At 49.3% G+C, this 26320-nt stretch overlaps 1 protein-coding gene across 1 annotated transcript; it reads right to left on the reverse strand.

The window, feature by feature from the left end:
* Nucleotides 1-10540: 10540 nt before the first annotated feature.
* On the reverse strand, nucleotides 10541-24014 carry QPRT (quinolinate phosphoribosyltransferase). Its single transcript, XM_067013706.1, has 5 exons — nucleotides 23881-24014; nucleotides 23659-23735; nucleotides 12157-12737; nucleotides 11449-11580; nucleotides 10541-11369 (listed from the first exon to the last, which is right to left on the reverse strand). Exons 1-5 carry the CDS (start codon nucleotides 24012-24014, stop codon nucleotides 11151-11153), a joined length of 1143 nt encoding a protein of 380 aa, XP_066869807.1. The 3' UTR covers nucleotides 10541-11150.
* Nucleotides 24015-26320: the final 2306 nt, after the last annotated feature.

Here is a 26320-nt window from a genome sequence, read left to right on the forward strand (position 1 = left end):
GGGTGGAGGGAGGTGAGATAAGACAGGAAGACATAACTGATACAAGATCAGGGCTGCTGTCCCACCTCTGTCACTCACAAGCCAGGTAACTATGTCATTTCTCGTTGTCACCATCAGCGGACAGGACTGGGTTGTGGAGACTCTGCCCAGGAAGCATGAACAGTCCCTCAGGGACACAGAACTGAGATACCACGCTCAGAGCTTAGAGGCCTGCATGCCAAGGGCTCAGCGGAGGCAGGACGGTGGGGAAGGGACACCAGGGACAAGGCCCCAGTTCTCGATCTGGTTCTATCACTCACTCTTAGAGAAAAGTACTTTTTGTATTACTGGGCCTCACATTCTTTCTCTTTACAACAAGAGAGTTGAAAGTTGAACAGATGCTCTAATGGGACTTTTCTAGCTGTGACATCTAAGGATACAATAAAATGAAAGATGGATACCTACACCCACGCATGGATGAATGTGATCTCCCTGAGGCAAAGTCCAGCTTGCTGTCCCCAAAGTCACCTTTATATCCCCAGACCCTGAACAGGATCTAAAACACAGCAGGAGCCCAAAGAAAGGGGAATGAATGAATAAGTAGATGGATTCATAGATACATTTGTTTTACCCTTTCTCCTCTTTATTTTAAACATCTCCTCTTCATTTTGAACACCATCTTACTGGAACTTCCCTGGTGGTCCAGTGGTTAAGACTCCATGCTTCCACTGCAGCAGGCGTGAGTTCAATCCCTGGCTGGGGAACTAAGATCCCACATGCCTTGGAGTGCGGCCAAAAATTAAAAACAAAAAAACCACACCATCTTATTACTTTCTCATGTTGAGTTCTTCCTTTATGCTTTTTGGCATTTAAAACACACTTCCTGGGCTTCCCTGGTGGCGCAGTGGTTGAGAGTCCACCTGCCAATGCAGGGGACGCGGGTTCGTGCCCCGGTCCGGGAGGATCCCACATGCCGCGGAGCGGCTGGGCCCGTGAGCCATGGCCGCTGAGCCTGTGCGTCCGGAGCCTGTGCTCCGCAACGGGAGAGGCCACAACAGTGAGAGGCCCGCGTACCGCAAAAAAAAAAAAAAAAAAACTTCCTGGGCTCCCCTGGTGGAGCAGTGGTTAAGAATCCACCTGCCAATGCAGGGGACATGGGTTCAATCCCTGGTCTGGGAAGATCCCACATGCCGTGGAGCAATGAAGCCTGTGAACAACAACTACTGAGCCTGAGCTCTAGAGCCCGTGAGCCACAACTACTGAGCCCGCGTACCACAACTACTGAAGCCCGCACATCTAGAGCCCGTGCTCTGCAACAAGAGAAGCCACCGCAGTAAGAAGCCGGCGCGCTGCAACAAAGAGCAGCCCCCGCTCGCCAGAGCTAGAGAAAGCCTGTGCACAGCAACGAAGACCCAACGCAGCCAAAAATAAGTAAATAAATAAATAAATTTATAAAAATTTTAAAAATAAAATAAAATGAAACGCACTTCCTGTATGGTCCTTTACTCAATAATTCTGGAGTTCCAACTTCTAGGGTGTCTGCTCACCCTTCATGACAGATGGCTTCCTCTTATGTTTTCTAAGTTGGGGCTGTGAACTGAGCTTCAACAGGGCCTTAGTGGAAATCCAGGTGAGTAGTTCCAGGGTGTCTCTCTAGAGAGCTTCTGTGTTTGCTCCTGCCAAGGTTGCTTCAGGGGAATAACCAACCCCGGACCACATTATTTGTTCATTTTACTTGGGCTTCCGAGACTATGCAAATGGTGTAAATTTGAACCCCAAATTTAAATGAGAGCACCCCTTTGGTTATGAATTCTCAGGGGAGACTTTCTATTGCCTCTAGATCTCAGGGTGAGACCCACGAGGTTCTTTTGTGCTTTATGGGCTGATGGAAAGATTTTTTTTTTTTCCTAGTCTGCTTTTCCACTGAGGTTGGCACCCTTTAAGGGGCTGAGCTGTATATTAGGGTCTCAGTTTTCAATGCCCCAGGTAAGGCCTCCAAAATCTCGGTGGATATAAAACCCGAACCCTTCATTTTGCCAAGATCTACAGCTGCCCATGAGCTCCCCTAGCTTTGGTTTTCAATTTCCTCTTTGTGTGTGGCTCCAGGGGTTCCCCTTAGTTTCTGGAAACCCAGCTGTGCTTTATAAAGGATGTTTGCTTGATTTTATGTAGCATTTCTAGATGTTTCCCAGTACGGAGGTGCTTGTCAGGTTATACCATTCAAAATATCACAAAAAACAGATGATTTCCTCTATAACCAAGTTCAAATCTTTGCAGCCAAACTTCTGGAAAGAGCTCTGTCCTAGCAGTCTACATTTTCTCATCTTCCCATCACTCTGCAACCTGCCACAGGCTTCTATACACTTCCAGCACTCTCTAGAAACTGCTTTCCCCCAAATCATGACCTACACATTTTAATCAAAGGATACCGCTCAGCCTCCTGTGGGCAGCATTAGACGTTTTGATTCTTTTTTTTTTTTTTTTTTAACTTTTTGGCCACACCACACAGCATGTGGGATCTTAGTTCCCGACCAGGGATTGAACCCAAGGCCCCTGCAGTGGAAGCACAGAGTTTTAACCACTGGACCACCAGGAAGTCCTGATTCCCTTTTTTTTTTTTTTTTTTTTTTTTTTGCGTACGCAGGCCTCTCACTGTTGTGGCCTCTCCCGTTGCGGAGCACAGGCCCCAGACGCGCAGGCTCAGCGGCCCTGGCTCACGGAGCCAGCCTCTCCGCGGCATGTGGGATCTTCCCGGACTGGGGCACGAACCCGTGTCCCCTGCATCGGCAGGCGGACTCTCAACCACTGCGCCACCAGGGAAGCCCCTGATTCCCTTTTTGACATGTTCTCTTCCCTTGGCTTCTGTGACTCCACGTACATCTGATTTCCCTACCCTGTGTCTGCCATCTTCTCTGATTCTTTTGCTCTCTGCCTTCTTCAGCTTTTGCTTTCCCTCGACACAGTCTTCCTGGGCAATCCCACTGACGCCCATAGCTTCAGCTCCTGGCCTCCCTGATGATCCTCAAGTCTCTGCCTCTGACTGTGGCAGATATGGGCCTCCTACAGACATCCCGCCATTATTCTAAAGTAATAGTACCAGTGGGAGAGAAAACAAGATGATTAACTAAAAGATTATCTCAGGGAGTTCCCTGGTGGCGCAGTGGTTAAGAATGCACCTGCCAATGCAGGGGACATGGGTTTGAGCCCTGGTCTGGGAAGATCCCACATGCCGCGGAGCATCTAAGCCCGTGCGCCACAACTACGGAGCCTGCATTCTAGAGCGCGTGTGCTACAACCACTGAAGCCCGTGCACCCGTGCTCTGCAACAAGAGAAGCCACCACAATGAGAAGCCCCTGTACCGCAATGAAGAGAAGCCCCCGCGCATCACAACTAGACGAAGCTCACGCACAGCAACGAAGACCCAACGCAGCCAAAAATAAATAAATAAATAAACTCTTTTTTTTTTTTTTAAAAAAGATTAGCTCAGAACCTCTCCACGGTCATCCTTGATTACAGAGTCAGTATTTACCCCAGTATTAAAACACGACCCCCTCCCCCCAGAAAAAAGACAAACAACCACAGGGGTCATGAATTCACATGCAGAAATAGGCCAAGTCAGAGATATAGGTGAAGAGTGATGTGGACCAGGGGACAGAGGTGAGAAAAGACTTCACACCTGTCTGTAAGGGCAGCTGCCACTCGGCTCCACCAATCATGTCCCTCCTTCTGATTTTCCAGCAGAAGCTAGAAAGTTGGGTTTTTAGTTAAAATCAGCCAGAATGTTAAGACCACTTTATATATATGTATATGAATCTATCAACCTATAAAATCCAATGAAACAAGCCTGTGGGCCACATGTGGCTTAGGAAACACTGGTCGGAGATCTCTTCTAAACAAACTTGAGGGATTTTCCTGGTGATCCAATGGGTAGGATTCCGCACTCCCAATGCAGGGGGCCTGGTTTCGATCCCTGGTCGGGACACTAGATCCTGCATGCTGCAATTAAGAGTCCGCATGCTGCAACCAAGAGCCCGCCTACCGCAAGGAAGATCCTGCGTGCGGCAACTAAGACCTGGTGCAGCCAAAATAAATAAATAAATATTTTAAAAACCAAAAAAACCAAAAAACCAAACTTGAACAAGTGCCTGGGAAGGCCCCTGAAGTGGGTGTGGAGGGTCCCTCTTTGTGTTGGCCTTTGGTGGTGGGAGGTGGGAAGGCCTGCTCTCAGATGATCTTAAATCAGGGTTTTCCCCACCTTCACGCTGTTGACATTTGAGCCAGATAATTCTCTGTGTTCCTGTACATTGTGGGATATTTAGCAGCATTTCCGGCCTGTAGCAACTAGGTGCTAGTTGCATCCCCCTAGTTGTGAAGGGATGTTTCCAGGCATTGCCAAATGTCACCTGGGGTGGGGGTGGGGAGGGGGACAAAACCCTCTGATGCTTCTAAGTGAAGCATTTAAATCAATTAACACACCGGCCCACAGAGCTTGCAGCCTGTCCAGGGACAGGGCTGCTTGGGAACTAGAACCGCTCAGCTGCCAAGTGGAACAATGTGGGCCTCCTCTTACTAATTTTCAGTGGCACCAAAAAAGGATTAAGATGAAGCGACAAGACAACCAGTCTTGGAGGAAACAAATAAATAAGATAATACACCAGGAAACCGGCAGAGGCTTCTAGGAAGGCAGTGCATCATAATGTCTTTTGTAACTGGAAATTCTAATATAATTTGGAAATTGCAAAGTTGATTGCCCAAATGAAGAAGTTCCTTCTAAATCAAAGGAAGGTGTGGGAGGAAAAAGTTTTTAAACATCTCTTGGGAGGTAGAGGAAAATGACAAAGAAGTGGAAAACAGGTAAGCAACATTAAGAGATAAAGGATCAGGGCTTCCCTGGTGGCGCAGTGGTTGAGAGTCCGCCTGCTGATGCAGGGGACACGGGTTCGTGCCCCGGTCCGGGAAGATCCTACATGCCGCGGAGCGGCTGGCTCCGTGAGCCATGGCCGCTGAGCCTGTGCATCCGGAGCCTGTGCAAAAAAAAAAAAAAAAGAGATAAAGGATCAATTCATTCAATATTTACCTAATAGAAGTTCCAGAAAGAGAGAACAAAGAAAACGGAGGGGAGGAAATAATGAAAGATTCTATGCAATGGAGAGAAGCATTTCAGGCAGAAGAAAGATCTGTGAGGTGCCTCACACTGGCACCACCTGAGGAGCATGAAAGGAACACGGACGCCACCAGGACTCCCCTTTGCACCAAGTGGAGGAACAGGGACTGGGTTTACCCTTCTGCCTGAAACAACCTCCACTGCCACCACCAAACCAGACAAAATACATGGAACAACAGTTTTCAAAACACTGAACACCAAGCAATGAAAGACAGTCGTGAAAACAAGGAAATCCCAGAGGGAAAGGAAAACAAAGGAGGAGCTCCCTGGGGGCCTAGTGGTTGAAATCTGGCACCATCACTGCCATGGCCCGGGGCCAATCCCTGGTCAGGGAACTGAGATCCTACAAGGTATGCGGCACAGCCAAAATATAAAAGAGAGAGAGAGAGAGAGAGGGAAGGAGGGAGGGAGGGAGGAAGGAGGGAAAGGGACTTGTCCTTTTAAGATTGTCCAGCTTACTGCTTGAGAGAGTTTCCAAACTGCAGGCTCAGGGAAGAGAGAACCCCAAGATCTGCTGAGGGTCCCTCTCGTGTATTATTCAGCGAAGAACTGATCAACACACATGTGTGAGAAAACCACCTGAGGCCAAGAGAAGAGCCCTGTGAAAGGACTAAGGCAGTAGTGCCCAGGGCCTCACACAAAGCCAGGGCCTCTTCCCACCAGCCAGACTGGAAAATGTCACAAGGCCTTGAGCAGTGCACTTGGGAAAGTCTTGGCTTAGTAGTAGAAAATAATCCACTAGACTGAGCACTGCTTTGGACCTGCCTAACAAATCATACAGATTACAAAACTATCTGGTGCTGAGCACGGTGAAATTCACCACACCCTGCGAGCAATAATTAACAAGTGAAAACACAGGAGAGGATCAATGAACTGTCAGAAAAGATGTATGGACCTTTTTGGGTTCTGTTTTAATTATCCTACACAGAGCATCACTGAATTGCTGCCTCAGACAGGTCACTGAAACAGTTCTTTTGCATCTTCTATCTTTCCCCTGACGGACTTTTCATCCATTGGAATGAATTAGATTGGAATTTTAAAATGCAAGACTTAGTCTAGCCCTTGAAATCTTCCATGCACTTGGGTAATTACTATACCAATAATACAAAAATACGTTAGTACAGTCCTTTACCTAAAAAGCTGCTGAATCTCAATGAATTCCCCTTCTGGCTTCTAATATGCTGAGAAAACAAAGCAAATCATGCAAAAAATAAAAATACGACATTTTTGGTTCTTGGTGAGATTACAGTTAAGGGGCCTTTATTGTTTGTTTGTTTTTTTAATGTGGGAAGCATGATTTTTATCCAGCCTTTAAGAAACCAGCATTGTTCTTTATATACTGATGTAGTATTCCAAAAGAGAATCTTTCCTTTGGTTAAAAAGCAGCCAAATATCAAGAAGCAGGTGACTTATGGGATGGTTCTTTGTTGGTGCTAAGTCTTCGAAAAATTCTAGCTCAAGAGCTGGGAGAAGAAATAGGTTACCCAGTGACCCACCAAACTAGAGGTATACGTGAGGATCTCTGCCTCTGATCGTTTTCTAAGTGTGCTCTACTAGGTCCAGGGATCCAAAGAGCACTACCTACCTGAATAAAGAAAGCCCACATTGTCTGGGGTAAATCTGACGTGCACAGCGAGATGTTATTCACAGCTTCACGATCAGATTCTCTTTAGATCTTTGCAGTCTGGTCTCACAAGCTGAGTTACTTAGGGCCTCAGAGAGCAGGTCTTAAAAGCAGTTACTGACTAACTGCCAAAACGTTCTGTTCCTCAGGAAGTGATTAGAACAAAGCACGGAGGTACTGAAACATTTATGGAGTTTTACCTACTGTATTGTCTTGACGGGCTAGCGATAAATTAGTATACGTGTCAACACCGCATAATAGCACAGTGGGATTTTTCGAAGGTCCAAAGTTGAAATTTTTTCAAATATAGTGTGCTTTGCTAATAATGTCTTGCCATTTTGAAATGCTTTCAGCTTTCACTGGCCTTGGCTCACTAAAGCTCGTGCTCATTGAGTTCACTGATTCTGCCAACCCGGTCTGACCCCTTGTTTTCCCTGACCCTCTGGACTGAGTACCCCAGTAGGTGGGTGGGTGGAGGGGTGGGAAGGGAGATGGGTGGATGCAAGGCGGGGGTGGATGGGCAGGAGGATAGGTGGAAGAGTGGGCAGGTGGGTAAATGTTAGCAGGAGGGTGAGGGTGGGGGGTGGATGGGTTGGTGAGTGAATGAGTCTTGGTCATCTCCGGAGTACACAGGGCCTTGCAGTCACTGAGATACCTTGGGCGGTTGGATGGGGATCTGATGAGGAGATGAAGCTGGGAAAGTGGGTGGAAGATGAGACTGCTGCGCACCCCTCCTCAGCTTTCCTTCTTGAGCAGATGCTATACAGTATTCATAGCCTCCTTGGCCAATACCTTTGGAACCTGGAAGGAAGATGGAATCAGAGGAGATTGGAAGGTAGTGTGACTGAAGTGTCCTCTGGTGGCCGTAGGGGATTTGACGGTATTCTTAGGTATTTTTTTCATTGTCTGTTCTCCCCTCCCCACTCCACACCCCCAGGCTCCCACAGAGCCCCACTAGACTATAAACTCCAGGAGGACAGGGCTTTTTCACTGTTTACTCATTGTTGTATATCCAGTGTCTAGAATAGTGCCTGGCACGTAGTAGGCATTCAACAAATACTTATTTTTGAATCCGGCTCCACCGTTTTATTGATCTATGACGCTGAGCAGCATTCTTAACTTCGTAAAGCCTCAGTTTCCTCATGAGTAAAACGGAGACGCTAACACCCCTGCCCCCACCAGCATTAACTGAGAAAGAGACCTACACGTGCTGAGCAAGAGTCCTCAGTGAAACGTGCGTTCCCTTCTCACCCACCAGCTGGCGGGGATGATGCGTTACACGCTGACCTGATCTTCACCTGATTTGTTGGGCACATTTGCTCTGATGGGCATGGGCTTTATCCTGCATGTGGGGCAGCCTGGGGAAATCGTCCAAGCCGAGTCCCGGGCGGGTCAGGCAAGAAGGCAGCGTAGCCAGATAGACACCAGGTGAAATGTGAGATTCCTCTTCGGCCTCTCGGCCCGTCTCCCCACCCTCCCAGCCAGCCACAGATGCTGTGGCATCTGCTCCCTCACAGCATTTTGCAGACGCTGTTTCCCTTGCCTACCTTCCCTTCTTGCCAACCCACTGCCGTGACCCACATTCGAGCCCTCTGAGTCGCCGCATCAGCCTCCTCTTGGTCTGCCTGCAGCCACCCCGGCCCCCGCAAATAGATCTTCCTGCAAATATGCTTATCTCACTTTCCAGCTCCAATCTGACTGTTCTCGGGACAGAGTCCAAGTCCTCTGACCTACCATTCTGTGGTCTGGACCCAGCCCAGCGTCTAGTCATCTCACCTCTCCTGATCCCAGCTTCAAATCTTACACCAAACAATCCTAGCCATTTCCCACTTCTGAACCTTTGCCCACACAGTCTCCTCTGCCGGGAAATCCATCCCCTGCAAGGAGGGCATGGATTGCTTTTGCCTGCCCAGGATCCATTTTCTTCTCCACTAGTGAGGGAATCCCCACCCAGGGCTCAAATCTGGGATCTTCCTGTAGGGCTGGTTCATTTATGTGATCAAGGGTGAGCTGGAGACTCAGCCTGGGAGCTTGCTTTTTCCTTTTTTAATTGGGATGCTGTGGGTGCAGCCTGCATTCTCCAGTTGGCTACATGGGCCCCTATGTCTTATTCTAGCCTCCCCCATCGGTCACATCTGCTTGGGACCTAGAGGCATTTGAGTTTGAGACTCCTGGTACACAGCTCCCTTCTGCCTCTGCTAGGCTCTGATTCCCTCCTGGATCCCAAAGGTTTTGTCTTTCAGTTCCCTGCTCTTCCTGGGTCCCCACTTCCCTGTCCTGTCCTGACACCCAGAAGTGCCCCTAGTTCTCTCAAGGTTCAGTTAATTCCCCTTCAGATCTGAGGAGCTGGGACTCAGAGATCTAAATTCTCTGGAGCAGCGAAGGCTGCCTAGCTGAGCATGTCCATGTTTTCCCTGGAGAAAGGACAGGAGGGCCCCGGGGTGGAGGTGTGTATTACAGAGCACAGGTACGGCCTCAGGTGGCATCTCTGGGCTGTGTCCTGTGAGAAGGGCCCCTTCAGTTCAGGACATCACCAAACGCAGTGTCCACTTCTGCCCAGCTGCACCCAGGGATTGAACCCAGGCCCTCAGCAGTGAAAGCACGGAGTCCAGGGAACTCATCAGCGTAGGTTTGGTGCTTGAAGGGTGAAGGTCTTGGTCGGTCTGGAGCTTTCACATCTGAGGTAGCTCTTCTGCCCCTGGCCCATAGCTGGTCTCCAAGGTTGAGAAAGGAGCAAAGGGGTAGAATAGCTCCCTCAAGGCAGACTGGCACCACCAGACTCCCCCTGAAGAAGGAACTTCTGTGGATGAGACCCATTTTTCTCTCCTCCTGGCAAAGGGCAGAGGAGAGAGTAGGTTCTGGGAGGGGAGAGGCAGCTCCAGACTGGAGCCCTTCCAGGAGGAGTCACCTTGGGAACCCTCATGCTCTGGTTTCTCCCAGATCCACCCAGAAGGGTTAGAGAGAGGCGAACCCTAGGCTTGAGGTGAGAGGGTAGGAGCGGCAAGACCTCAGGGGTGTGTGTGTGTGTGTGTGTGCATATTTGGGGGACTGGATTTAGACCCACTGCTTAGACTTCTGAGTCCTGACTCAACATGGAAGGAAGTTTGACATCTGAACACGGACCCCCACCACCCTGCCTTACTCCCTAACTGACCTTGGCTCTGGCCCCAGCTGCTCTGTACCTCTCCCAACTAATGATATCCCCAAGGAACCAAATCCTAAAGGTCCTCCAGCACCCAATGGGGGTTTCATTTGGGGAGGGATGCGTGATGGAGTCCGTTTGGGACCCCAGGAGTGAGGAATAAGCAGGTTTCTCACCTCCAACCAAAAAGGTGGTAACAGCAGCCACAGGCAAGAGGTAAAATACTTAGTAAGCAGGACAACATGGGCATCAACCAATGTAATGTTCCAGCTGAACATCAAACCGGGTATCACATATCCTCAAATATAAGATGCCATTGACTGGAAAACACACATACTATTACTCAAAAAGAAAATTGTCAAACCAGTGCTTTCTTATCACTTACAATTTCTATTTTATACTTTTTGAAAGAGTTCTTTTGGACTTATTTCCACATAGATCGTTATCATGCTGGATCTACAAGCCACAGGCACAGGCCACACGGCTACGTGACAACCGATGCCTGGCTGACGGTGACCATTAGACACCCTGGATTACACCATTTTTTTCCCACACACCAAATATGACTTCAGTGTGTGGCGGGAAAAAAGTGCTTCTTAGAACAGATGAATGATGGTAATTTCTTTTTTTAAAAATAACTTTATTTTACTTATTTATTTATTTTTGGCTACTTTGGTTCTTTGTTGCTGTGCGCGGCTTCCTCTAGTTGCGGCGAGCAGGGGCTACTCTTCGTTGGCGGTGCGCAGGCTTCTAATTGCGGTGGCTTCTATTGTTGCAGAGCATGGGCTCTAGGTACACGGGCTTCAGTAGTTGTGGCACGTGGGCTCAGTAGTTGTGGCTCGCAGGCTCTAGAGCGCAGGCTCAGTAGTTGTGGCACACGGGCTTAGTTGCCCCGCGGCATGTGGGACCAGGACTCAAACCTGTTTCCCCTGCGTTGGCAGGTGGATTCTTAACCACTGTGCCACCAGGGAAGCCCAATAATGGTAATTTCTAACATTTACTAAGCACTTACTCTGCGTTAATTATCATCCAAAGAAATCCATAAGGTTGGCTAGACCCATTTTACAGATTAGGAAACTGAGGTGAGCAGAGGTGAAGTCCCACAAGCAGTACGTGACAGACTGGGACTTTAGCCCAGGCTAACTCGAGAGTGTTCTGTTGGCCACTGGACTTAAAGAAGTGCAATCGTGGGAGTCGTATGAAACCGTGTTATCCCACTGCCAGTGTAGCCTCCTTGGCTTTAGGAGCGGCAGGCGTAGGGCACTGGAGTGGCTCCTTCGGCAAACAGCTTGAGGGAGAAATCGAGGGCCGGGGCAGCCTGGGTCAGCATCCCCAAAGAGATGACATCGATATGGGGCCCACAGAACAGAGGGAGGCTGTCCAGCACGATGCCGCCGCTCGCCTCCACGCCCACGTTCGGGAACCGGGCCTTCAGCGCCGCCGCCGTGGGGTGCAGCTCCTGCGGGCCACAAGCCAGTGAGAGGTGAAAGCCACCGCCCCAGCCCCTTCCCCTTCCCAGGAAGCAGGCGCCTCCTCACCTCAGGCCTGAAGTTGTCCAGCAAGACGAGGTCTGCTCCTGCCTCGGCCGCCTCCACAGCCTCCTGCAGGCTGCTGCACTCGACCTCCACCTTCAGGGAGAAGTCGGCCGCCTGCCGGGCCCCCCTCACCGCCTGTCAGGTGGCAAGGGTGAGAGTGAGAACGGGTGGCCCCCGGCCCTGGGCAAGTGAGCTGGGATTGGCCTGCGAAAGGCTCCAGATGGATAATGAGCTTGGGGTTAATGAGGAAACCAGGCGTCGAAATGGCTTCTCGCATATTAGGTGAAACCACGTGAAATTACCACTTTTGTGGGTTAAGAAAATGGCCAAATTCAGCACTATTTGGCATTTGGACCTGAGTTCAATTGACTCAGAATATTAAGACTGGAAAGGGCCTTCAAGAACATTTTCACAGACGGGAAACAGGTCCAGGGAGTTAGAGTGACCTGCCCAGCACTGGGCTCCCAATAGTTCGTCCCTTTCCCTTGAATATCATACCGACCAGCGGAAGAATGCTGGTGAAGAAGCAAGTCCAACCCTTCATTTTGCAGACGGAACCACTGAGGGGTCAAGGAGCCTCGCATGCCCCAACTCCCAGGCCGTCGCTATTTGCCAGGGAGTGGTTGGGGGTCCCTGGTAGAGGGGAAGGGCAGTGCTGGCGGGGTGGCTGGAGCAGGGCCAGGGCAGGGGCTCAGCTGGACTGACAGACACCTTTTCCACACCACCAGCTGCCATGACGTGGTTGTCCTTCACCATCACCAGCCCTCCCAAGTCGTAGCGGTGGGAGGCGGCCCCGCCCACTAGGAGCCCATACTTCTCCACCAGCCGGAAGCCTGGCGTCGTCTTCCTCGTGCCTGCCACGTGCCCGGCCCAGCCGGTCCCCCTGGCGGTCTCCACAGCAGCAGCGGCAGCGCTGGCAACTCCACTGCAGCGGGCCAGCATATTAAGGGCCACCCGCTCCCCCAGCAGCAGGCAGTGGGCGGAGCCCCGGACCTCGGCCACCTTGGCCACAGGCACCAGCTTTGATCCCTCGGGGAGGAACCAGGAGACCTGGCAGTTGACTTGGGCAAAGATGGCATCAAAGAAGGGCCTCCCAGCCAGCACCCCGGGGGACTTGGCCCACAGCAGCGCCTGTGAGGGGGCTGCCCCCGTGACCAAGGCCATGTGGTTGAGGCCTGGGCAGTCCTCTCGGAGCCAGCTTTCTGCCAAGGTGGCCAGAGTGGCAGGGGGCAGCAGGAGCGCCAGGCCTGGGAGGGAAAGAAAGAGAGCAGTGTTACATTTTGGCTGCCTTTCTGGTAGTCAGGGGTGATTGTCAACACACCTAACAACAGGCTGAATTGGGCACTAGCCAATCAGGGTGAAGACCTGGGGCTTCCAGGGGAGGGGCTGAGGCACTGGGTGGACCTTGTGAGCTGAACAAGTTGTCGGATTGACCAAATAAAAATAAAGAACACCTAGTTAAATTTAAATTTCTGACAAACATCAAAGTTTTTTTAGTATAAATATATTCTAGGCTATATTTAGAACATACTTATTCTTAAAAATTATCTGTCAGTTATCTGAAATTCAAATTTAACCGAGTACCCTGTATTTTATCTGGTAAACCTAGTGCTAGACCAACAGCTATTCACCAGTGGAAGAGAAATGCAGCCACCTAAAAGTCACTCTGGGCTTCCCTGACGGCACAGTGGTTAATAATCCACCTGCCGATGCAGGAGACACGGGTTCGAGCCCTGGTCCGGGAAGATCCCACATGCCGTGGAGCGGCTGGGCCCGTGAGCGGCTCAGCCCATGGCCGCTGAGCCTGCGCATCCAGAGCCTGTGCTCCGCAACGGGGGAGGCCACAACGGTGAGAGGCCCGCATACCGCAAATAAATAAATAAATAAATAAATTTTTAAAAATTAAAAATAAATTTAAAAAGCCACTCTGTTGCCTTTCCGTCTGCCTTGCATAGAAGGATCGGTTATTTACTAGCTGAAGCCCCCAGGAGAATGTAAGCTGCGTGTCTTCCCCATCCCTGCCTTCTCTATAGCACCAAGAATTTTAAAGCTGGAAGTTCAGCTTTTTACAGATGTGGAGACGGAGGACCAGAGAAGAAAGACAAGTCAGCTGAGGTCGCACAGCATATTGACAGCAGAGCGAGACTGGCCAGGCCTTGTGGCCATGGCCATCTGTTCCTCCACCTTTGCCCTCTAGCTTGAAAACCTTTCCTTCACCTGATGTTTCAAAAAACTGTCATCTCTCTAGAGATGGGGTTGTATAAGGAGGAAAGAGCACGGGGAAATTGGGCTTGAGCCCCTGCTCTGCGACACAGAGCTTCAGAAGTGTGGGTGAGCCCTTTGCCTGTAAAATAAGTGTTAAGGACAAGATGGTCTCTGAGGTCCTTCCCTCCGGCGTGCCACGCTGATGGGCCGCTACCTCTGTAGAAATGAATGGGGTGACCTCAGAGGCCGAGCTCAGGCGCAGTGCAACATCGCCATCTGTCGGCCAAGAGAAGACCTGCAGCCTCGTGGGCGGTGCCATAGGTGGGCTTCGCTGCCCGGGGGAGGGGCAGACAATTCGATAGCATGTGAAGGGGGATTATTTAGTTTAGTTTTGTTTCCCCCACTTTTGCTCCAAGGTGAAGTTAAGGCCAGACATTCTGGCTTGCTCTACTCTCAGAAGGAGGGCCCTTCTTGTCCAGCCCTTCTTCCCCAAAGACAAGTGCTTGTCCCCAACCAGCAGCCACAGACCTCAGTTATCGCACCTGACCCTCCTTCCCCAAGTTCCCGCCCACAACTGCCCCACGTGGCTTTCATTCTCACTCAGAGCCAGCTGTGGCCCAGATGCTGGGAACAAAGTCGGTGATAGGGAGAAAAATACAGTCCCTGCCTCCACAGTTCGCGGTCCCGCCAGACAAAAGGCCAGTGAACGAACAGCAGAGATGGATGCAAAGGCCCCCACTCCATTCAGACCAGGTGCCGTGATGTTTGCTTTCTTTTTTAAATTTTTATTGGAGTATAGTTGATTCACATGTTGTGTGAGTTTCAGGTGTACAGCAAAGTGAATCAGTTATACATATACATATATCCACTCTTTTTTTTTTTTTTTTTTAGATTCACTGTTTGCTTTTAAAGTGAATTTGAATCCTTGGACTGGTGAGTATTGGATAAACAAACTGTGATGCATGTATACAATGGAATTCTACTCGGCAATAAAAAAAAGGAACCAACTACTGATATACACAATAGGCACACATCTCAAATGTATTATTCTGAGAAGCCAGATTCAAAAGGTGGTGACATGCTATTTGCGTCCGTCTATATGACTATATTCTGGAAAAGGAAAAAAAAAAAGATAGCAACAGAGAACAGACCAGTAGCTGCCTAGGGTTGGGGGAGGGGCTGGCCACAAAGCGGGCAGCACCAGGTTTTGGGATGTGATGGAACTAGTCTAGATCTTGTCTGTGATGGTGGCTATAACACATGCATTTGTCAAGACTCATAGAGCTTTACACAGAAAAGGGTGAATTTTACTGTCTGTGGTTATACCTCATTAAACCTGACTTTAAAATCAAACCATAAAAAAAGGAAATTTAAGCGGATCACTCTCCTGCTTAAAGCCTCACTTTCATTGTATTGGTGCCAGCTCTCTTGACATCTTTCCAGTTTTCATTGATTCTTTGGATAAATCCTTGTTGAGCACCTGCTCTGTACCAGGTCTTCATCACTAGGTGGCGGAGAGAGCAGCTCTTTCTCTTGGCTTTCAGGCCTTCGCTTATGCTGCTCCGAGGCTGAACCTTCTCCTAGAAGTCCCTTTCCTCACCCTCACCCCAAACTGCCCCTTCACCTCTCACTCAACTTCAGACTTTCTCTTAGATATCACTTCCTCAGCCGAGGGCTCTCACAGACCCCCTAAATCAGGTCACATGCTCACCAAGCTCCTTGTTCATCCTCTGCTGGTGTTTTCTGTCTGGGGCCAAAATGTCCACTGAGTTTTCTGCTGTATCCCAAGTGCCTAGCACGCTGACCCAGACAAATGTGCTGCTTGTATAGGTCAACGGTCAAATATTGGCAATTTCATATTGTTTAGTTTAATACTAAGTGTTTGATGATAGTTCTCTGAGCAGAGAGGCCGCACTGTGGAATCACAGCCCAGTCTCCAGGGCCACTCGGCCTGGGTTCCAATACTGCCTCTGTCACTTTTAGCTGAGTGGTCTTGGGCAAGAGACTCAACCTTTTGGGGGCCTTCGTTATCCCAACTGTAACGGGGATAATAACACTGATCACCTCATAGGCTTGTTATGAAAATTAAGGGAGTCAATATTTGCAAAGCCTTCAGAAACATTGTAGGTGTGTTTGCTGGCGAGATGACTGAAGCATTTACCAAGAGTCGTGGGAGTAAAGAGGAAGAAATGACTAAATGTCCCTGGGGAAGGGGGAAGTTTTAGTGGCCTTGAAGGATGAGTAATATTTGCCAGGCACGGGTCGGGGTGTGGGGAGGAGGGAGGGCAAGACATTTCGGACTGAAAGAGCAAGTGTTCAAGGTTCAAAAGCAAGAAAATAGAGCGAGGAGGTGACAGGGTGTTGAATAGGATTCATGGGAGAAATGTCTCGGGCCTGAGGCCAGAATGAAAAAGGGACTAAACCAATTACTTGAGGAATTTGGACAGAGCCCGGGAGCCATCACAGAATTTTTAAATGAGGGAAGGATATGATTATGATTTTGTTCTAGAAAGGTCACTTTAGCCACCAAATGGAGATGGGCTGGGGGACAAAAGGAGGCTGGGGCGATTGGCCAGACAGAAACTGATGAAGCCCCGAATTGGGGCAGTAACCAAAGGAAGAGCAAGCAGGGGCAAATGGGAGAGTTAGTTGTTTCTAAGGTGGAATCTACTGGAATCGGCAGCTAATAAGATGTAGAAGCCTGGGGTTTCCATCCTGGGTAGCTGAAAACTGACATAAGGAATCGTTCAGTGTAAGCTGGGGAAGAGGAGGGGTTTGGCGGCAGTCAGCAAACCCCACGGGCTGCGGCCCTGTGATGGCCAGTCGAAGGCACCTCAGCTCCCTGACGCTCTCTCATTTGGAACTCACCACAGAGGCTCATTCCCATTTTACAGGTACAGAACCTGGATATCCGGGTGGGTCAGAGCATATGACAGAGCGGCAGAGCTGGGGAAAAAGAATGACTTCGGGGGAATTTCGCGGAGGTCCAGTGGTTAGGACTCTGTGCTTCCACTGCCAGGGGCGCAGGTTCAATCCCTGGTCAGGGAACTAAGATCCTGCAAGCCACGCAGTGTGGCCAAGAAATAAATAAATAAACAGAATGCCTTTGGTCTTGCAGATGTTAAGGTCAAGATGCCATCAGGAAAGGTGGGTGGCTGTGCACAGAGGACAGGTAGAAGAATGTTCTGGAGTTCAGAGGAGACTTGGGGGTGAGGAGTGGAGAATTTGGAGCCACCAGCGTGTGCAGATGGCCACTGAGTGGGTAAGATCACTGGGGCAGGGTGGAAGAGGAGGGCTTTGGGAAACGCCAGGATTTGAAGGACACACGGAGGTGTGGCTGTCAAAAACAGAAGTCCCACCAGGAGGGAGTGGATGTCTGGAAGGAGAAGAGGGCTGCAAGTAGGGTGTGAGGAGAAGCAAAGCAGAAGAAAGGCTGAGAGGAAAAAAAAAAAAGGAGAAGAAGAAGAAAGAAGGCTGAGAGTACGCATTGCGCTTAGCCCCTGCCCTGGGAGGGCTTTGCCAGGGCGGTCTTAATGCCTTGTGGTAGGGGCAGAAGCCACGTTGTCATGGTCAAGGAACAGACAGGAGGTGAGGAAGTGGGGGAGGGGTACGGACAGCTCCTCTCCACAGAAGTTGAGAAAGCAGCCCCCCCCACCACCACCACCTGGGCTGCACGTTGGAATCACCTGGGGAGCTTTTTGAACTCTGCTGCTCAGGTGCCTTCCAGATCAACTGAATCAGAATCTTTCCTGGGTGGTTCCCGTGCATCTAGGTTTTGGAAATGCCCCACCTGGGATTCAGATACGCAGAAAGGTTAACAACCAGTGCTCACACAAGACCATATGTTGTATCCCTCCGTTTATATGAAACATCCAGAAAAGGCAAATTAAGAGAGACAGACATCAGAATAGTGGTGGTCTGGGGCTGGAAATTAAATGACTTGGGATCTTACTGGGGTGATGGAGATGGTCTATGATGATGGTGGCATAGCCCAGTAAGTTCACTAAAAAGCTTTGAATTGTCCACTTGAACAAACCAACAAGAACCAATGCTCTGCCAAAAGGCAGGAAACTATTTTGCAACCCTAATAACCCAGGGAATCCAGGTATTGGATCAAAAGCCAACATCAGAAGAAAGACAACCAGATACTGGGCGCTCCTGATAGAACATCCACCGACCTATGCAATACTCTTGCCAAAACAGCTGAACCGGAGTCAGATCAGACTTCTAGACGCAACCACCATTTACAGGAAAACCAGAAGAAAGAGGAACATGTTAAACTATACTACGAGGAGACAACCATAGGAAACTCTCTGGAAGATAACCTAATTTCTTCAACACATACATTGCAAGGAAAACAAAAGATTAAAAGAGTCGAAAATGCATACTAACCAGCGGCAGAGCTGGGGAAAAACTAATGTATGCATCTTATTTGGATACTACTTCAAACAAACAAATTGAAACCAAATTAGAACTTTTACGAAACAATTGAAAATCTGAATGCCGACTGGGTATTTGGTAACATTAAGGAAATTGTTTTTGAAGTGGGTTATGGTTGTAATAAAAAGAAAAGTCTGGGCCTTCCCTGGTGGCGCAGTGGTTAAGAATCCGCCAGCCAATGCAGGGGACGTGGGTTCGAGCCCTGGCCCGGGAAGATTCCACATGCCGCGGAGCAACTAAGCCTGTGCGCCACAACTACTGAGCCTGTGCTCTAGAGCCCACGAGCCACAACTACGGAGCCCACGTGCCACAACTACTGAAGCCCGAGCACCTGACGCCCGTGCTACACAACAAATAGAAGCCACCACAGTGAGAAGCCTGCGCACTGCAACGAACTGTAGCCCCCGCTCGCCGCAACTAGAGAAAGCCCGTGCGCAACAACGAAGACCCAACTCAGCCAAAAATAAAATAAATAAATAAAATTAAATAAAAAAATTTTAAAAAGACCCAACGCAGCCAAAAATTAATTAATTAATTTTTAAAAGTCCTTATCTTTTAAAAATAATAAAAAATAATAAAATACTGGGATGTTTATGTATGAAAAGACTTGACAGCTGGTTTTACTTTAAGGTAATCTTGGAAGGTAGAAATAAGAAAGGGTATGGGGACATCCCTGACAGTCCAGTGGTTAAGAATCCATGCTTCCACTTCAGGGGGCACAGGTTCGATCCCTGGTTGAGGAACTAAGATCCCGCATGCCGTGTGGTGCAGCCAAAACAAAAAAGAAAAGAAAAAAAAAAGGGTATGGATGGGACTGGCTTGGCCAGAATTTGGTGGTTGTTGAAGCTGGATGAGGGGTACATGAAGATTCATCATACTTTTCTGTCTATTTTTGTGTATGTTTGAAATTCTCTACAATAAAAAAGTAAAATAAATAGGTAAATACAAAAAGGAGAGAGAGGGCCCTCACTTAAGATAGGGTCAAGGCAAGTTTGTTTTGTTTTGTTTTGTTTTTTTCGGCCGCACTGCATGCCATGCGGGATCTTAGTTCCCTGAAGAGGGATCGAACCCATGCCCCCTGCATTGGAAACATGGAGTCCTAACCACTGGACCACCAGGGAAGTCCCAAGGAAAGTTTTTTTAGGATGAATAGAGCAGTGATTCTCAACCTTGACTACACAATGGAATTATCTGGAGAGCCTTGCCAAGTGCAATGTCTAGGTCCCACCCACAGAGATTCTGATATAACTGGTCTGTAATGTGGCAATTTAATTCTACTTTGTAGCAGAGTTGAGAGCTTCTGAACCGAGGGAAGAGAACAATAGCTACCATACACTGGTGCCTACCAGATGCCGGGCACTTGCTATATATACAATGTCACAAATCCTACCTGTCCTTCTTCATGGTAAAGGCCATTTGTAGGCAGAGAACCTAGGCTCAGAAATGCAAAGGGAAATTACCTAAAGAGCAGAGTTAGAAAATGGGAATTCCCTGGCTATGCAGTGGTTAGGACTCTGTGCTTTCCCTGCAGGGGGCACGGGTTCAATCCCTGGTTGGGGAAATGAGATCCCACAGGCCATGCAGGGAGGCAAAAAAACAAACAAAAAACCATTCAAAACATTAAAGAAAAAGAGAAAAGAAAATGATCGACGTGGACCCTGGTCTTCCCTGTCCACACACAGAAGGTGGTTTTAGAACCACACAGCCTTCACCCAGGCGTTACTCTCTTGCCCACTTATGCAAGGTCAGCTGTTCTGATCGCCTATTGTAAATGCAGAATGTTCCTGAAAAATAAATACATCTGGTTTTCTTTAGGCCCCAAGTCTCTTGTGCATTTCCAACAAAAGGGATTCCTGTGGGTAGCTTTGAAAATAAGGGCTCTCCTAATTAGCCACTGTCGCGAAAGGAACTGCAGACAGGAGTGGGGCTGTTTTTGCAGCTGCCTGAGGAGAAGTGGCTGCACAGAGGAAACAGCTGTAACGCCCTGTCCCCTTTTTATTCTTGTCGTTGTTATATGCAAATATTCTCTCAAGATGCCTGGACTTCAGAGATTATAGTGTTCCCCTGTGGGGTGTAACCTTGATCTCTCAAGGCAATCCTTTCTTAATTGGTTATTCCAGAATTTTATTAAAATTGATGCCTCTGTTTTTGAGGGGATCCAAAGCATCTGGGGAAATTTCCTGCATTTGTCTCTTTACAAATAATGTAAAAATATATAGATAAACTGACTCTGGCAGAATATTTGAAGATTTTTCTTCCCCCCCACTGGTACTTGGGCCGTTCTTGTCTGGTTTGTTGACTGACTTTTACTGTGTTTCTATATTGCCCTAACTGGCCCGTGGCTCTGTACCGGGAGAGACTGGGCCAGAATCAGAACTTCCATCCCTGCATCTTTCCTTCAGTCATTTAATAAACACTTATTCATGCCTTTGATGGACGGGCACAAAGTCAGGGTCTGCAAATGTACCTAAAACCAATATCACAAGTTTTTGTTCTTAATTTGATGTGTAACCACGTGTAACCATGTGGTCTGTGCTTGCAGCAACAGTGATGTTATATGAGGCTGACAAAGTGTTCCAGCTAAAACCAAGTAATGATTGTTTTCCCCAATTTACAGGAAAAAAAATTAAATAGATAGACGTCAGTTTGAAAGGTTTTGCCTTTATAAGTTTTTCTTAAAACTCTGGTGCCTGCTACCACTTGTCTATAATAGAATCTGGAGTGACATCATGTGTAATAATAATAACAGCTAACATTTTTGTGGTCCTTCCCAAGCACTGTTCCAAGCATATTCTATATATTAACACATTTAATCCTCACAACAACCCTCATAAGGTAGGTACCATTATTATCTCCATTTTACAGATAAGGAAACTGAGGCACTGAAGAAGCAAGTAATTTGCCCAGAGTTCACACAGCTGGGAAGTGTGGAGGCAGGATCATAAGCCTAGGCGGGCTGGCCCCAGAGTCCCCTCGTGGACCCAACCTCACCACACTGAGCACAAAATTATACTTAAGATTATTATATATTTATTATATCACTATTCACGGAGTTCTACAAGCCACACCCAAGAATCCAGGGCTCTGTCCCTGGTGTAGTAGGAACAGCCTGGGTTGGGGGTTCAGAAACGCCTTGTTGGAATCCCAGCTCCATCACCTACATGCTGGGTGGCCTCAGGCAATTTCCCAACCTCTCTGAGAGTCAGTTTCATGAGGAAGTCACAGGGCTACAGCGAGGAGGGAATGGGCGATTCCCGCCCAGTGCCCGAGCTAATGCCCAGCCAGATGCCTTTGAACCCAGGTGTCTGGCTTCCGGCAATTTTGTTCTCCCATCTATTTATTTGTTGATCCATTTCGCAAACACCAGAGGGAGACAGAGGCTGGTCAGCACCCCAGCTTCCAGATAAACGCTCTTTCCTTTTCCCCTTCTCTCCCTAGCGAGGAGAAATGACCTCCAAATAGAGCCAGATGCGATTGTCCATCACACAGGTGGTAAAATGATCTACAGGGTTTCAGAGCAAGGAGAGATGACCTGTCGTTAAGATACAAGAGCAGTAAGAGAAGGCTCAGGAAGGTTGGCTCTGAGAATAGGCTGGCATTGGACAGGTGAGAGGAAGGCCCCCCAAGCAGAGAGAACGGGAGACAGCAAAGGCCCAGCAGTGGGAGGCCTGGGGTATATGTAGGTGAATTGCACGTGGAGGGTAGCTAGAGAGAGGGCTGAGTGGTAGGATGGGGCCAGACCGAGCAGGCCCGGAATGATAGGAGACAGTTAGGGTCTCGTTCAATAAGCCATGGAAAATCCGTAAGACTTTTGATCAGAAGTCACTTGGTCAAAAATGCACTTGTGAGTTTAAATGTTTAAGTTGGGCCTAGCGTTTTTGAAAGATATAAGTTGCAAGGCTGTTGCAACAGCCTGGACCAGGAAGCAGTGAGTCCGGGTAAAATGCAAGGGAAGGGCATCTGTAAGGGGACCGCTCCCTGCACACCACGCCTCCAGACCTGGCCCCGCCCCCTCACACCTTGGCCACCAGCCTGCCATCTGCTTCTGCCCCAGCTCTGTCCTCGCCCCTCTTCTGCCCCACGTCCCCAGCCTTTGCCTCACCCCCCGACTCAACGACTCCCTCCTGGTTTCGTTCCCGCAGGTCGGTGATCCCAGAGCCAACACTTCTGGCTTGGCCCGGAGTTAAACATCGGTGTCATCACGTGTGTGAAGGCCGCCAGGCAGAGGAAGGCTCCCTCAGAGGGAGGTGGGAACAGAAAGACACGGAGGTAAAGCCACAGGATGCAGCAACTTTCTGGTTATTGGGCTACAAGGGAGAGTGAGCTGTCAAAGGTGACCCTGAGGTTTCCAGTCCGAGGAGGAGGCTGGTGAGGCCCGAATGGACACGGAACTGGTGTAGGGGAGGACTTTGATTTTGACACGCCAGGGACATGTCCCCAAACTGGAACTGGAACCTGGGGCAGGCTCAGGACTGGAGTGATGCATGTCACTCCAGCGGAACTACTGACTGATTTCTGGGCCAGGCACTCGACGTATATGATCTCTCTTCCATCCTCACCACAACCCAAGGGAAGACACTGCTTTCACCTGATCAAAGAGGAACTCGAGGCTCAGCGAGGCTAAGCATCTTGTCTGAGGTCGCACAACTGACAGGTGGCAGGGATAGGACTTGCACCCAGGCTCTGACTCTGAGATCAGTTCTAAACCAAGAAGTAGTCTGGACCCCCAAAAGCTGGTTCCACGGCCAAGCCAGAGGGGCTGGGTATGGGGCCAGCAGAAGCCCTAGACCGGGGGAGGAAGGTCAGATCTGGGGAAGGAGAAGCCCGGAGAGGGGAATGTGACACTGCAGGGAGCCCTCCGTGCTCATGTCATTTCCTGCACGCATCCCCAACCTGGTGAGCAGGGAACTATTATTGTCATTTTGCAGATATTGCAATACAAGGAAATGAGGCTCTGAGACATGAGGTGACTTGCTCAAGGACACACAGTATATTCCTGGTGGAGCCGGGATTCAAAGAGGAGCCTTTTGACTCCAGAGCCTGGCCCGTATCATCCTGCATCCAACCTCCTTCACAATGTCGCTCCCCACATGCATGGCAACCACAGGGATCACGGGACTCAGGCTCCCTTCCCCCACCCGGAGGCAGATGGGACAGGACTTTGCCTCACTCCTCCAGAGTCGCTAGTGAGGGGCAAAGTCCAGAGCTGCTCCAGGTCCGGCCTCCCACTGCCCGGCCCCTTCAGCCCCCCAGGAGGCGTGGCCTACTCCAGGCCACCGCTGAATGTCCTGGGGCTCAAGCCCCTTTCTTCCCCAGAGCTCATTTGGGGACCTATCGTAGAAGGATAAAGGAGAGTGAGAAGAGGTCTTTTCAGGGCAGAAAGGAGCGCTTGGGTTCAGAGAGGTTGGAGGGAGATGGGGGAGGGGTAAGAGAATAGTTAGAGACCAGCGTTGGTCTTGGGGAAGCGGGAGGATGGGGACAGAGATAAGATGGGATGGGTGATGGGCAGGAGAGGGGCCGATGGTGATGTAGAGATACAGGGGAGAGAGGTCTGGGAGGCTTCTTTACCTTCAGGGTCCATGACAGCCTGGAGCTGGCCGACTGGTGTGTCCACTGCTCGATCTAGTGTTTGGAGAGGCCGGAGACTGGGGGAGGGGGAGGGGCCGGTCTGACCAGCCCTAACCAGCCCTGCCCTCGTTCTCTGGGGCTCCCTCTGGCCTCCAGGACACTCAGTCACATAACTCAGAAGTCCTCTCCTCTCTGAACTGCGGCCCTGTTCTCCCCACTCACCCAGCCTCCTTGACCTTGCCCCAGGGTGTGCTCTGTGTGATGGCTGGAGAGCGTTTTTTGATGGTGAACTGGGGAAATCCTACTTCCATTCTTTTTGATCTCAAATACTTCTTTACCTTTTTCTGCGCCTCCATGTTCTTAGCTGTAAAATGGGATAATACCAACCTCAAGGCTTCAACTGAGAATCAAGTGAAAAAACTCTGTGGGTGACACAGAGTAGAAACTCAACAAATAGCCACTTTCCTTCTCTTCCTTCTTCCCAAGGTACTTTAAGGGCCCTGAGCAGATCAGAGCCGGGCTTCTGAAGAAGAAAACCAGGAAACTGCCAGTTCTTGTACTGGGACTTCAGGCAAGTTCCTGTCCCAGAAGTGCTGGGGACTCCATTTCTTCATCAGAACAACTTGCTAAAGTCTCTGGAACCACTGACTGCCAAACACTGGCCTCTTCCCAGCCTTCTCTCATTTCTGCCTCTGCAACATGTGACCTGGCCAGGACTTGGACTTGGGTGAGGCAAGCAAGGGTCCTGGGGCACAAAACTGAAGAAGGCCTCACTCTCAAGCTCCATTTTGCACCTTACTGCCTTGCTTGCCTCACTCTAGTCCAGGTCAGCTCCTGACAGCCCTTCTCCAAACTATTTCTCCCTTTTTCCCCCCAGATGTCATTTTCTCCTGGTTTCTCTCCTAAAGGCTCTTTTCTGTTTCCTGCAGGTCCTTCTTCCTACAGGCAGCCCTCAAACTGGTGTCCCCTCAGTGTGGCGGGACTGTTCCTCTTTTCCTGTTGGGCACAAGCTAAACTACATTTCCCAGCCTCCTTTGCTTGGAGGCCACCATATGACTGAATTCTGTCCAATGGAATGTGAGCAAAAGTGATGCATGTCGCTCTAGTCTTCTGGTGATCCTCCCTGGGGATGACAGAGCCACAAGATGGAAGGAGTCTGGGTCCCTGAATGACCTCATGGAAGGTCACCCTCCAAATGCCAACATTAAATTGTTACATAAGCAAGGAAAAAGCTTCTCTTGAGTTCTACCCCTGAGAATTGGGGGTTGTTTGTTACAGCAGTCAGCCTGCCCTGACTAACATGAAAATTCTCTCCACAGCTCTCTCCTTTCCTCATTCTACACAGTTTATGCATTTATCCACCAATGCTGTTACTTAAATTGCTATCTAACATCAGATGACTCCTTAATCTATATCTCCAGCTCTGACTTCCCTTGCAACTTCCAGACCTCTACTTCTAACACCCCTCATGGGGAGTTCCCTGGTTGTCGAGTGGCTAGGATTCAGCGTTTTCACTGCTGTGGCCCAGGTTCAATCCCTGGTGGGGGAACTAAGATCCCGCAAAGCACGCGGTGCGGCCAAAATATAAATAAATAAATAAATACTCATGTTTTTCCCCCAAACTGCTCACCTCTTTGCATTTCCACATAGTGATGTCAGCATCTCCTCTGTTTTCCAAGATAGAAACTTTAAGAGTCTAACCTCATTTTCCCCCATCACCTCAACAGTCAATCAGTTCTAAAATTCTTATTCTCTGAATAAATATATTTCAAACCTGACCTCTTCTTTCACCTTAGGCCAGACTCCCACTCTGTCTAACTTCAACTAGACTAATGCTCCCATCTCAGGTCCCACTGCCTTCAGGCCATGCTCCTGGGTGCCAGTTTCATTCAAAGGACAGATCTGACCTTGCCATGGTTTACTTGAAAACCATTGTTTGCTCATTCATTAATCCATGTACCCCTCCATTCAGTAAACACATATTAGGTAGACATGCCAGGCTCTGGTCTCTGGAGCCACAAAGATGACAGGTGGGCTTGAAGGGGCTACAAGCTAATGAATGGGGGACACCTTCACATGATTACAGTCCAGTTGTTTGAACTGTCACGCAAGGTGCTGTAAGAGTGGAGGAGAAATACTGTATCTGTTTGGGATGGAGGCAGCAAGGGTGGCTTCGCAAAGGCAGTGACATTTGAGCTACATCTTGATGGTTGAGAGGAGTTTGGCGGGAAGTCAAGATGTGTGTGAGGTGGGACAGGACGGGGGTGCACAGGCTTCTGGCAGAGCGTGTGCAAACGCACAAGTGAGTATGTGGCCCTTTCCATGGCCGGCAGCGTTGGGGATCTGGGGCATGGTCCAGCTAGGCTATCCTTAAGCCACTAGCTGGGCAGGCAGATGATAAGCACCCCAGGAGGCTAAGGCACACAGGCACCCATTGGCAGCTCATTGCTGGGGACATGTAGATGGTCTCCAAAATACCCTGGGTTTTCTGATGGCTAATGGCTCGACCCCCAACCTCCCCAGAACAGGAGCAGAAATACGGATGCAGAGGAAAATGAGGCGTAAATGTCCATTTTCAGAAATGAAATGTCCTCAGGACCATGCTCTGAGGTCCTTTTCCTGTCTGCGAAAGTGAATTACATTAATAGACTTCTCAAGACTG

The sequence above is a fragment of the Kogia breviceps genome, chromosome 14, assembly GCF_026419965.1.
Source record: "Kogia breviceps isolate mKogBre1 chromosome 14, mKogBre1 haplotype 1, whole genome shotgun sequence".
In the NCBI taxonomy this organism is placed as follows: Eukaryota; Metazoa; Chordata; class Mammalia; order Artiodactyla; family Physeteridae; genus Kogia; species Kogia breviceps.